The sequence below is a fragment of the Delphinus delphis genome, chromosome 2, assembly GCF_949987515.2.
Source record: "Delphinus delphis chromosome 2, mDelDel1.2, whole genome shotgun sequence".
In the NCBI taxonomy this organism is placed as follows: domain Eukaryota; kingdom Metazoa; phylum Chordata; class Mammalia; order Artiodactyla; family Delphinidae; genus Delphinus; species Delphinus delphis.
The window spans coordinates 2,386,202-2,399,188 of NC_082684.1; the positions used below are offsets into that span (position 1 = coordinate 2,386,202).

The 12,987-nt window shown below is 51.1% G+C and overlaps 1 protein-coding gene across 2 annotated transcripts in view; it reads left to right on the forward strand.

The window, feature by feature from the left end:
- Positions 1–12,987, forward strand: part of PPP1R13B (protein phosphatase 1 regulatory subunit 13B) — a 74,225-nt gene that overhangs the window by 57,673 nt on the left and 3,565 nt on the right. Inside the window, exons 7-13 of one of the 2 annotated variants that reach the window (XM_060003841.1) lie at positions 807–1,003; positions 3,131–3,271; positions 6,063–6,243; positions 7,701–7,805; positions 9,758–9,927; positions 10,289–10,790; positions 11,943–12,667. In XM_060003841.1, coding sequence (XP_059859824.1) covers positions 807–1,003; positions 3,131–3,271; positions 6,063–6,243; positions 7,701–7,805; positions 9,758–9,927; positions 10,289–10,790; positions 11,943–12,667 — 2,021 coding nt within the window. The remainder of the gene's footprint in view (positions 1–806; positions 1,004–3,130; positions 3,272–6,062; positions 6,244–7,700; positions 7,806–9,757; positions 9,928–10,288; positions 10,791–11,942; positions 12,668–12,987) is intronic. The other variant, XM_060003842.1, reaches the window with a different exon arrangement.

A 12,987-nucleotide genomic window follows, 5' to 3' on the forward strand; every position in this document is an offset into this window, starting at 1 on the left:
TTTTTTTGCTGTGTTGGGTCTTCGTTTCTGTGTGAGGGCTTTCTCTAGTTGTGGCAAGGGGGGGGGCCACTCTTCATCGCAGTGCACGGGCCTCTCACTATCGCGGTCTCTCTTGATGCGGAGCAGGCTCAGCGCAAGCTCAGTAGTTGTGGCGCACGGGCTTAGTTGCTCCGCGGCATGTGGGATCTTCCCAGACCAGGGCTCGAACCCGTGTCCCCTGCATTAGCAGGCGGATTCTCAACCACTGCGCCACCAGGGAAGCCCGGGGCTAGGGTACTCTTAAGACTCAACTCATCATGAGGGTCTGTTTTAATTGAACAGCATAAATTTTATCTGTGTATTAAGATAAAGCATACAAATGCTCACTTTTTATTTGTGTGCGTGGATTGTTACTTCATCAGTCAGTTCTGTCAGTACCTACTTTATGTTACAGAATAAGCAAGATAGATTTGGATGGTCCTGCCCTCACAGAGCCTTGGTCTCTTTGGTGCCTTGAGATTCCTAAGTGGCTTGACCAAGATAGCTTTTGGACAGATTGCCCTGATTTAAAAATATTCAATAATTAGTGCAAATTAATTGTTTGTCATATGAGCGGTCACATTATGTGTTCCAAAGGCTTGTTGAAGTGTGTTTTGGATTATGGATATTACAACTTTCTCTCCAAGGTCTGGCACTAGATGATGCTAAAGTTGAGTTAAATGGATAGAAATGAAGAAATCACAAAATAAAAATAGCAAAATACTGTGAAAAAAAGAATATCAACTAAATTATGGTTTTTTTTTCCCCTAATTGGTGGGAAATTATAGCTGCCGAAATAGAAAGGTTCAGTGCCATGTTCCAGGAAAAGAAGCAAGAAGTACAGACTGCAATTTTAAGAGTTGATCAGCTCAGTCAGCAATTGGAAGATTTAAAGAAGGGAAAACTGAATGGGTTCCAGTCTTACAATGGCAAGCTGACAGGACCAGCAGCAGTGGAGCTGAAAAGACTGTACCAAGAGCTACAGGTAACTCACCTGGGTCCGAGGAATGATTCTATTAAAACTTCCTTATCTTTTGAGTTTTCTTTCAGTGTGGAAACCTCAGGAACTGGAAACAAATTAATGGATTCTAATTTAATAGTAGGCACAAAATGTATTCAGTACAAAATAATTTTTTAAACAGCTTTGAGACATAATTCACATAGCATACGATTCACCCATTTAAAGCATACAATTAAGTGGTTTTCAGTATCTTCACAGAGTTCTGTATACGCCACCACAGTTGATTTTAGAATATCTTCATCACCCCCAAAAGACACCTTTTAGCCATCACCCCACAACCCCCTATCCCTCTAGCCCTAAGCAACCATGACTCTGCTTTCCATCGCTATGGATTTGCCTATTCCAGAAATTTCATATGAATGGAATCATGCAGTTGTAGTTCTTTGTGACTTGCTTCTTTCACTTAGCATGTTTTCGGTACAGCAATTTCGGTATGAATTTAATTGGCAATATGATGAACTGGTAAAGAATTAAGCTTTAGATAATACTTAAGGCCTCTGTGTAAACTGTGTTTTGACAAGATAGATGCTTATTTGTTAAATCCTTGTCTTAGTCAGCTTGGGCTGCCTTAAAGCAACAGACATTTATGTCTCACAGTTCTGGAGGCTGGAAGTCCAAGATCAGTTCATGGTGAGGGTCCACTTCCTGGCTGCCTTCTTGTTGTGTCCGCACATGCTCTGATCTCTCTTCCTCCTCCTATAAGGACACTAACCCCATCATGAAGGCCCCACCCTCACGACCTTATCGAAGCCTAATTACCTCCCAAGGGCCCCATCTCCAAATACTATCACATTGGGGATTAGGGCTTCCACATATGAATTTTGGGAGGACACAATCATAACAACCCTCAAGATTCCCATTTCTCAGAAATTGTCATTCAGCAGGTGATTTTTTAAAATTATTTATTTATTTATTTAGGCTGAGCCAGGTCTTAGTTGCGGCACGCAGGATCTTTAGTTGCGGCATGCAGACTCTTGGTTATGGCATGCGGGATTTAGTTCCCTGACCAGGGATTGAACCTGGGCCCCCTGCACTGGGAGTGCAGAGTCGTACCCACTGGACCACCAGGGAAGTCCCCAGCAGGTGATTTTTCAAGCCAGATACAAGTTTTGCAGTTATATTAGTACTTGCTAGAAAAAGTATTATATCATTTTACGAAATGCAGATTTTTAATTACAGAGAGTAAACTCACTTGTTGCCATTAAGTTCTGTAATGTAAATGCATAGAAACAAAGTGTTATAAAAATTTATTACTTTTTATATTTTTAAGCAGTTGTTAAAAGTGCAGGGTTTTTCTTTTTTTTTAACATCTTTATTGGAGTATAATTGCTTTACATTGTTGTGTTTCTGCTATATAACAAAGTGAATTAGCTATACGTATACATTTATCCTCATATCCCCTCCCTCATGCAAGTGCAGGGTTTTTTAAGGATTTATTTTTGGTAAAGTGTGAAGACTGTAGTACATTTATTTATATATATTTCCAATTTTTTGACTGCAATCTAGGTTATAGAGTACATGTTACCTCCTGTCTATACACATATGCCAGTATGTATGTGCTAGTACATGTGTGCATCTGAAGGAGTTTAGCAAGACAAGACTTAACCTTCTATGTGCAGTGCACTCTGATGTTTTCTATTCTCTATTTCATTTTTTAAAAGTGCTCCCATTAAAATGATATAAGAACATTCTGTTTGGTGATTTGGCCATCCTTGGGTTTCCTGCTGCCACATTCAACGGACTGTGTGGGGCAGAACAGATACCCCTCCTTATGTCACTGAACCCACCCACCCCCGTTCCCTAGGACCACAGGCATGGTGTCCCACAGTCATTACTGGTACTAGTCATTCCGTACGCTTTGAAGAAGACACATTTGCAGATATTTGCTCTTTTTTTGTTCCATAAGAAATATGTTCCGGCTTCATCTGTGCTGTACCTGTAAAATATTTAGCATACAGGGGACGATGCCTGTATGTAAATACACATAAGAACTAAATGTTGCTTTTTTCTTCTTTTTTTAATCCCCCTAACAATGAGAACTTGACTATTTAGTTAATACAAATCATGAATGTTGTGTTTTCTATTTTGCAGATTCGTAATCAGCTCAACCAGGAGCAGAATTCAAAGCTCCAGCAGCAGAAGGAGCTCTTGAATAAGCGCAACATGGAGGTGGCCGTGATGGACAAGCGGATCAACGAACTGCGTGAACGTCTTTATGGGAAAAAAATTCAGGCATGTGAAAAAGAAAATATTTCTGTGAGATAAACTACTGAAAATGGTTCATCCTCAAAGTGTACATTTCACTGTAATGCCATTCTGCTCCCCCCATTTGCCATAGCTGATAAACATAAATTGGCCATAAACCATAAAAAGTGACAGTAGAAGAAAGTTCATGTTCCCAAAGACACAGTTGTTTCCTGGTGTATGTATGGATCAAAACCGCCCGGTGCGCAGCTCCTCACCATTCATTCTCCCCAGGCAGCTCTGTCTCCTTTCCACTGGGGGGCAGCTTTGGCGCTGGAGTTGCAGCAACCATTTTAAGCTGCGCCATGTGCATAAATTCCTTGACCTTGTGTAGCCTTGTGTCCTTGCTGTGAACTGAGAATTGCTATAAGGATTCTGAGAAATAACCCATGTGGAAAGACTTTGTAAACTCTTGAGAAAAGTGCTATATAAGGAGTTACTGCTTTTTAAAAATCTTTATTTGGTACTTTGAATTTCAAAGGTAGTAAATACTCATTGGAAGAAAGTTAAAACAGTGCAGAAATATTTAAAGGAAAATGTGGAAGTCCCTTCCATCCTTCTCATTCTCCAGGGATGATAGTTATTAACGGTTCCAGTCTTTTGCTTAATATAGAGAGAAAGGTATTCAATTTTTAATTGAAAATGGAATTGTAGGAATTATATCATTCACACTGTTCTGTACCTAGTCTTTTTTTTTTTTTTTTTTGGAACTGCAATATGGGTATCTTTCCAGGTCATTATTACCTCATTCCTTTTGTAACTTCTGTGTAAAATTCCATGTTCCAGGGCCTGTGGTCACGTTACCCAGCCCTGTTGTTAGGCAGGGTGCCCCTGAGTCTTGCTGTTGCTGTCAGTGCTTCATGAGCGTATGCATCGCTGGGAGTTCGTGGGAGGATAAGGGACTGCTGTGTGTGGTGTCTCTGGCTGGATGTAGCACTTGACCTTCCGTTCCACCAGTGGTGCTCAGTGTTTGAGGGGAGCAGTGCCTGAGTGGAGAGCTGATTGGCACTTTGCCCTCAGGAGTGGAAATGGAGCAGGCAGCCAGGTAGCTGGGACAGTGCTCCCAGAGTTCCTCTCTCCACACTCCAAAACCAGTGCTTTCACGTTGACAGGTGTCCTCTTGTCAGCTCCTGCTGCTCTGAAGGTAGCTCTCAGGAGGCGAGGTGCAGGCTTCAGCAGCTTCGCCTGGTGGGATGGGTTAGGAGGACACGAGAGGCAGAAGGGTACTGCCACTTCTGTGGGCATCGTGATCAGTGGTCTCAGGTGAAAAGTCTCTTATTTACAAATCCACACTTTTTTTTTTTTTAACCAGAGTGCTTAAAGGTCAATGGTTGATCTGTATGATGCCATGATTTCAGATAATGATTTCCTTGTTCTCTCAATTAACAACACACAGAGCATGGGAGAGGACGTGTGCCCGTGCTCCATGCTTGCTTACATTACAGTCTTAGTGGTGGGTCAGGGGTCTCCGGAGAACAGAATCAGTTCTGTGTGTACCTGTGTGTAGAGACTGATCAGTCGACTGACTGTAAGGAACTGCCTCATGCGGTTGTGGAGGCAGGCACACCCCAAATCTGCAGGGCTGGCTGGCAGCCTGAAACCCAGGGAGTTGTCTGAAACCCAGGGAGTTGTGGATGTTGCAGCGTGAGTCTGAAGGCAGTCTAGAGGTGGAATTTCCTCTTCCTCTGAGGACCTCAGTCTTTCTCTGTAAGCCCTTCAACTGATTGGATGCAGCCCACCCACATTATGGAGGGCAATCTGCTTTACTCAAAGTCTGTTGATTTAAATGTTAAAAATACCGTTACAGCAACATCTAGACATGTTTGACCAAATATCTGGGTATCACAGCCTAGCCAAGTTGATAGGTAAAATTAACCGTCACAGATGGCTACATAAATATTACTTCTTATTCCATCTGATACTTCAAGGGATCTCCCTGAAGAAGTTGGTGCTTCTGCAGAGATGTGTCTCCAACCCAAAGGTTTTAGGCACCTTTGAACAATTGTCAAAATCATCAACGCTTTCTCCAAAATGACACATGCTCATGCATGCAGAATTTTGCAAACAGTTGTAGGATGGGTATGGCTCTCTCAGAGCCTGTCTGGGGAAGTCTAAGGGTCAGTGTTTCTCTAGTCAGATCCCTGTTTTGCAGGCTTTTTTTGTTGGGCAGTGTCACGTGACCAGTGTCATTGGCTGTGGCCCGGTGTCCTTGCTGAGAACAGCAGAGCTGCCTTTAGGGAACTGGTCAGAGTCTCACCTGGTTCCAGACCCTATTACTTTGTCCTGCGTGGCTCATTCAGTCCTTACAACAACGCTTATCCCGAATTTTCGGACATGGGCACAGAGGCTCAGAGATGTTCCATCACTTGCCCAAGGCAGCCCAGCGAGTAAGTGGCAGAGCAGGATTTGAAGCCAGGCTCAGAGCCCAGGCTTGACGATGCCTCTGTGCCCACCCAGGGAAGGGAGTGCATCCCCAGGTGAGAGGGTTATGTACACAGAGGGGTCCTGAGGGGTTGCTCTGTTACACACTCGGCTCCTGGTTTTATAACTCACAAACAGGTAGGTGTTATCACAGAGCATCACTCATGTGGGACTGTGGGCTCAGGCCCTTTTTTGAAGTCTTGCCCTTTCTAGGTACTGATCTTCTAGGGTCATGGAGCTTCCTACGTATGAACTGTTGAGTGATTGGCTCAAATCTGAGCAGTCGGTCATACTAGGCTTACAGTTAAAAGAACTTAACTGAGGATAATCTTGACTCTGATTTCTTCCCATTTTATAGCTGAGCCGTGTGAATGGCACGTCGTCGCCACAGTCACCCCTGAGCACGCCTGGCAGGGTCGCTGCGGTGGGGCCTTACATCCAGGTTCCCAGCACCGGCAGCTATCCTGCCCCCGGAGACCCCATAAAGCCTCAGTCTCTCACTATCGCCTCAAGTGCTGCCCACGGAAGATCCAAATCCGGTGAGTGGCCTGGGTCCTCTTTCGAGGGGAGAGTGAGCAGGAAGAGGGACTGTGGGGGTGACAGTAGCCTCAGAGAAGACCCCCACGTTGCACCCAGCCTCTGTGGTGTGTCCTCCAAGGCACTTTGTCCTCTAGGGCAGCATTTGGGGAGCTGTGTGCCACCACAGTAATGATGATCCTAAAACAAGAACAGGTTCTCTTTTTTGGACTCAGTGTCCTTACTGTGTGGCTTCTCAAAACACAAATTAGTTAAGACCTGAGCCTCTCCTGCCACAGGTTTTGTTTGCCTGTGAGGGTGCTCGCTGGCGGCAGGGGACGCGTCACTGTAGCCTGGGCTGCTGCTCGTCCTCACGCTGCGGCCCAGGCAGAGGGCTGCCTCCACATCAGCAGAGCCTGTAGCTGCTCTGCCTTCCCTACCCAGCATGGTCTCTGTCCACCAGAGCGTCCACAAGCCACCCCTTTGGCTCTTGGCCACCCTGAATCGTGCGGTGTGACTGGACTCGGGCCCCAGCGCCGAGCCGGTGCGTAGCCGTCCCGAGGACATGGAGCCCCTGTGGCGCCCCCAGCTTCCTAGCCGAGCGCAGGCCCAGGTCTCCACGGAGACTCTGCACTGTGTGCTCCGAGGAAGACGGCTGTGCTTTAAACTGATGCATGAGATGCCAGGGCTCCTTGGCAGTGAGACTTTGTATATGACAGGGCTGCCATGCTGGCCCATCACACACGGAATCACAGAGCACAGGTGACATGCCTGACAGCAGTAGTGCTGACTGGGTCAGGGCTACATTTTGAGGACGTTTTTCCAGGTTTGGTGGTAGATTTGTGCTGGTCTTTCATTTGGTCGCTTTGAGTTCTCTTGCCTGGCACCTGGTCTGAGCAGCAACATCACTGCTGCCCCCGCTGGAGGACCGGGGGCTTGCTCCGACCCAGGTGGGAGGAGGCGTCCCCAGTCCTCGTGGGCCACGTGCCCGGCTCAGATCTCTTCGTGGCTGTGTCTCAGAAGCCACGTGGAGTGCGTGGTCGGCATGAAACTCTAATTGCAGCTTTCTTTGATAAGCTGTTATTTATAGTTTGAACCACCCGATGGTGGGAGTATATATTCAGCTATTGCCGATGGCAGATAATTAGCACAGCCGGCTCCTTCTCTGCTTAAATATCTCAAACCTGCCCCGAGCTGAGGATGGCTCGAGTTTCCCCTCTTCTCTGTGGGTGTGTGCTAGGCCGCCTCACAGAGGCTGCCGGGAGAAGACCCCTCGCAGGGCCGGGAGACCGCGTCCTCCGGAGGTTCGGCAGTAGCCTCGCTCCTTCTCTGTGCTGTGGGGTGAGTGGGCGCAGGAAACCTGTGTCACCCCCACGGTGGGGGGCAGTATCTCGGCCCAGATGTAGAGCCGGGGTGAGAAGATCTCCCAGGGGAGACTAACTGTGCTGTCGGCTGTCTTTCTGGTTCCCGTGTCACACAGATGGCCGTGGTAAACCCAGAGTGACCAGCTCGTGGGCAGTGTCAGACCTCGACGTCGGGCCTGACCGTGGCTCGCCACAGCGCCCCACAAGCCCGTTTGCGAACCGTATGTTGGCCGGCAGGTCCGGTGGGAAGCTCTGGTGACAGTGCCAAATCAGCCGTGGCTGTTCTTCCAAACTGACGAAGGCCTGCTCCTCGCATTCAGGCTTGAGACAGAAGCCATATACATGTTGATGGGTCCCCACCTTCAACCGGTGTGCGATTTGGGCTGGGTCGGAACACCAGATCCTCCTCAGGAAGGGTCTGACAGGTGCTGGCCCAGCAAGGGTTTTTTGGTTTTGTTTTTACAAAATTAAGATGATTTTCTGAGTTTATTATGAGGGTTTTAGTTTTATCTTCAGTACAGGAATCTCCCATCATACTTAGATGATTTTGTCCCTTTATAATAATAATAAATGGTCTTCCTTCTGTACCTCCTGCCTCATCCTGAAGAAAGAAAATTCCTAGTCCCTGTCCAGTCCCTTTGTGCCTGATCTCTGCGAACTCTGCCATGGCTGTGGGATCTGAGGAGCAGCTGGGGGCCGCATTTTATGTGATCCTGAGAGAGGTCAGGGACTCCAGCCCCCACGGCCAGCCCATCCTCCCTCCTGAGTCAGCAGCAGGCTCTGTCCATCTTCCCCTCAGCCCGGAGTTTGCACCTTGGTGCATCCTTGGTGAACCTGTGCATCTCTGGCCCACACACCCCCCGGTCTGATACGACCAAGGGGGTGTGAAAGCACACACACTTCTGGCCCGGAAGAGGCTGATGGGCCACACAGAGCAAAGCGATGGTTTGGACTAAGGCCTGGGAATGCCTCGCCAGGGCCCTAGCAGCGGCCTGGAGCCTGCAGTGGTTTCCAGCCATGGAGGAACTGAGCCGGAGGAGCAGTGGACACATGGGCTGGCCGTGCTGCTGCCAGAGATAGATTGGCTTAGGAGCTGTCGCTGCTCGGGCACTCAAAGGCCCTCTCATCCTCACTGCGCTGGCGCTGCCTTGTATGGCTGTGTGCAGAGTGGATTTGAGAGTTTGCTCTTCCTGTTTTGTGAGTCGCACGTTTGGGCTCAAGCACAATTGCTGTAAGGGAGGGTGATTTCCCTGCTGCTCTGCTGTTGCCCCACCTGCCCGTGCTGGCAGACGGGAGGAGAGGCGAGGGTGTGCTTCTCTTACAGGAGGGCCCAGAACAGTGCCCCTGGCTGCTTTCCCTCCCATACGGCTGATGGCTGGGAGGGTTCCCACTCCGGTCCAGCCCTGTACCGCTGCGGAGAGAAGCAGGGGCCTGAGGCGGGCTGAGATCTAACCCTGTGGGCTCACTGTGAGTGGGCCTGTGTTACCAGGGAATGCTTCTGCACCCTTTCTCAGTTTGGAAGATGCTATGTTAAAAAACATACCTTTTCAGTGGCTGTCCTGAAAATGCTGGGTTGACTGGCTTTCTAATCACTGCAACAGAATAATAGCCTGCTACTCCAATCACTGGGAGCTTGTACTGTCCTCCTGTGATCATGAATTATTTTAAGAGGGTGGAAATTTCTAACAGATTAAAGTCAAATCTTTCTTTTAATACTAGAAGCAGTACAGGTCAAACCTGTTATGAAGTTAAAAGATGTCTTTTTTTATATTGCTGTCTGTATTTGTAAATAGTGTTTGAACACCAAGTGCCGACGCTTATGTTATTCATTGGTGTCGATGTAATGGCTTTGACCTGTATTTCAGTGGGCGCTAAGAATGTTTCTGCAATCCTCTGGCCCCTCTCCCGGGCTGGAGCAGCCCTGTGCTTGGTCATGGAGTCTCTGCACACGTGACCGCACGTGGGCACTGGTGAGGCGGTGCCGGCAGAGGCCGACCTTGGTCGTCCTGCCGCGCAGCAGCCGGTGTGTGTGTGGGGGGCACCTCCTGGTCATGGAGCTCCGTCAGAGCGTGACGTTCCAGAAGGTGATTTTTGCTTCTGGCAGGGGGTTGTTATTATGTTGGCTCAACTAATTTCAAGAAAAATTTTACTTAAATTCTGTGTTCTTTTCAAGCCAATGATGGAAACTGGCCAACATTAAAACAAAATTCTAGCTCTTTGGTGAAACCGACGCAGATCGCCAGTGTGGACTGGAAGGACCCGAACGTGGAGGGGCCGCTCAAGCAGGGGGCCGTCTCGAGCCAGCCTACGCCCTTGTCAGCCTTGGGCGCCCCGGAGAAGCTGGTAGGCCGTTTGTCTTTGTCACAAAACACAAACAAGCTCCTGACTGACTACATCCTTATTTAGCCTTCGTCTTTATCTAAGTGGTAGGAGGTGTCACGAGGCAAATTAATCCTGTTGGTGTCCAAATCATACCCAAGTCTGAAGGAGTTCATGGACCCTGAGCACGAGAGTGGGGTACAGGTGTGAGGCCTTTGGTCAGGGTCGTTCACCCTGCTGTTCACCCCCACGGCGTGCCCCGTGCCTGGTCACAAGCCTGTTTGAAGGATTACAAGTCCTGCTTTGTGCTCTTGTGACCGTGGATGGAAACGTGCTTGACTTTTCAAAGGATGACTTTGTCTTTCTTTTTAACACCTAAATTTAGGGCATCGAGATTGGTAAAGTGCCACCTCCCATCCCTGGTGTCGGCAAGCAGCTGCCCCCAAGCTATGGGACGTACCCAAGCCCTGCGCCCGCGGGCCCAGGCTCGACAAACTCCCTGGAGAGGAGGAAGGAGGGCAGCTTGCCCAGGCCCAGCGCAGGCCTGCCCAGTCGGCAGAAACCTGCACCGCTGCCCCCTGCGGCTGGCCCCCACCAGCCAGGGTCCTCCCAGCAGATTCAGCAGAGGATTTCTGTGCCACCAAGTCCCACGTACCCACCGGCGGGGCTGCCTGCCTTTCCAGCTGGCGACGGCAAACCTGAACTCCCACTGACTGTGGCCATTAGGCCCTTTCTGGCTGATAAAGGGTCAAGGCCACAATCCCCCAGGAAAGGACCACAGACAGTGAATTCAAGTTCCATATACTCCATGTACCTCCAGCAAGCCACGCCACCTAAGAAGTACCAGCCAGCGGCGCACAGCACCTTAAATAAGTCGGTTAAAGCAGGTACGGTGGGTTTGCACTCGCCATCTCTCGGGGTGAGGAAGTCATACTTGAGAAAATGCCAATCCATACCCTTACTTCTGGGCCACGTGCTGTTTAGGATTAAACTTGATGCTTACATAAAGTGCGGCCTTGGGTATCTGTGTGAGATGGGGGTAAAAGATGACATGCATAGAGCAGTTCTGCAGGTGGACCACCGCTCTCTGACTTCCTGTCTGAGCACCCGCCTGCCCACATTTCTCAGGAAATCCAGGTCTCGGAAGGCTGGCACTTTGGAATTTCCTCTTTTCCTCCTGCTTCGTAGTAACTCGTACAGGACCTATCTGGGGAGCTGGCGTAGTGGGAGCTCTGCCTGGATCTGATCCCCCTGGCCTCCTAGCAGTAGCTGAGCCAGGCCCCTAGGGGGTGATGCGAGGGGGGACGGTTTTGCTGCTTTGGGATCCTTTCCCAGAGCCCACAGGGGAGAAAAGCCCTGGTTTGGGTGCGGGAACATCAGCGCCGGGCCTCCTGGGGAGGCAGGTGTGAGCACAGAGCCCAGTTCCCCACATACGGAGGCTGACGGTGATTCCTCCCTGTGCGGCAGGATCCTGGGCATCTGGGCTGGGCTGGGGCCTCTTCAGACGTTCTTGGGCGTGGCTGCAGAACATTTCTAGAATCTAGTTTGAGAATCCCTAGGCAGGCCAGGCCACCCTGTGCCCAGGGATCTCCCAGGTGGATACACCAGCACTGGCCTGTGGCAGGCCCTGGCCCACGGGGGAAAGGCTTGCCGGGGCCACCGGATGAGCCTTCCTTTCTGGGGTGGCCTGCGTTTTACATCATTTGGCTTGGTCCCAGGTCACGTGGGTTCTTCTTGGCCAGGAAACAGTGAACACCTGTTTAGGGCAGGAAGGCAGGTTTGCAACCTTTTGTTCTTTTTCATTTGAGAAAGACCCAGTTCTGTAAAAACTGATAAACTAGAGACACTCCACCTTCCAGAAGGAGTTGGTGGGGTTCTGTGAGCAGCAGCTTCCTTTGGGATTTAATATGGGGACTTAGCATCCTCAGTGGCAGATTACAGTCTCTGTAGGAGCCCATCTCTGTGTCGTCAAAGGTGCCTGGTGAGCAGGCCCCAGACGCCACAGGCTGCTGAGGTGGGTGTCCTCTGTGTCTCCCCAGTGTACGGTAAACCTGTTCTGCCCTCCGGCTCCACATCCCCGTCGCCGCTACCGTTTCTTCATGGGTCGCTGGCCACAAGCGCCTCGCATCCCCTGCCGCCTTCAGAAAGTGCTGAGAAGGAGCCAGAGCAGGACAGCCCTGCCGCCCCCGGAGACGGGGCCGCCGTGGAGAGCCTGCCGCGGCCGCTCAGCCCCACCAAGCTCACGCCCATTGTGCACTCGCCGTTGCGCTACCAGAGCGATGCTGACCTGGAGGCCCTGCGCAGGAAGCTGGCCAACGCGCCCCGGCCCCTGAAGAAGCGCGGCTCCATCACGGAGCCAGAGGGCCCCGGCGGGCCCAACATCCAGAAGCTGCTGTATCAGCGCTTCAACACCCTGGCTGGGGGCATGGAGGGCACCCCCTTCTACCAGCCCAGCCCCTCGCGGGACTTCCTGGGCTCCTTAGCCGACGTGGACAACGGCAACACTGCTGCCAACGGGAACCTGGGCGAGGCCGGCCCCACCCTGCCCACGGCCCCGCTCCCGGCCGAGCCTGCCCCCACCTCGGATGCCAATGACAACCGGCTCCCTTCCCCCGAACCAGAGGGGCCCATCTGTCCCCTGAACACCCACCAAACGGCTGAGCCTGCCGAGGACGACAACAACAACGTGGCCGCGGCCCCGCCCACTGAGCCGCCGCTCCCCCCATCGCTTCCCCCCGCCGCGCCCCCGCCGGCGGCCCCTACGGTGGGTGCCACCCCGGACCGGGGCCATGGCTCCCTAGTCACCCAGCCAGTGCCTGTGGAGGGCGTGCCTGCGTCGGGGCTGCTGGGAGCAGTGGGGCTCATCTGGGGCACGAGGGGCGGTGGCCTCTTACCAGAGAGCCAGCCTGGGGGCCCGAGGCGGCCCTGAGGAAGGGCAGCCATGTGGGGATCAGAAGGGCAGGCAGCAAGGGGAAGGAGAACCTTCTAGACAGAGCCCTGGAGGGAGGGCAGTGCTGCAGGAGCAGAGGCAGGTGGGAGCCCCTCACGGCTGGCAGGGCGGAAGCAGTTGGGCTCGGCTGTGAC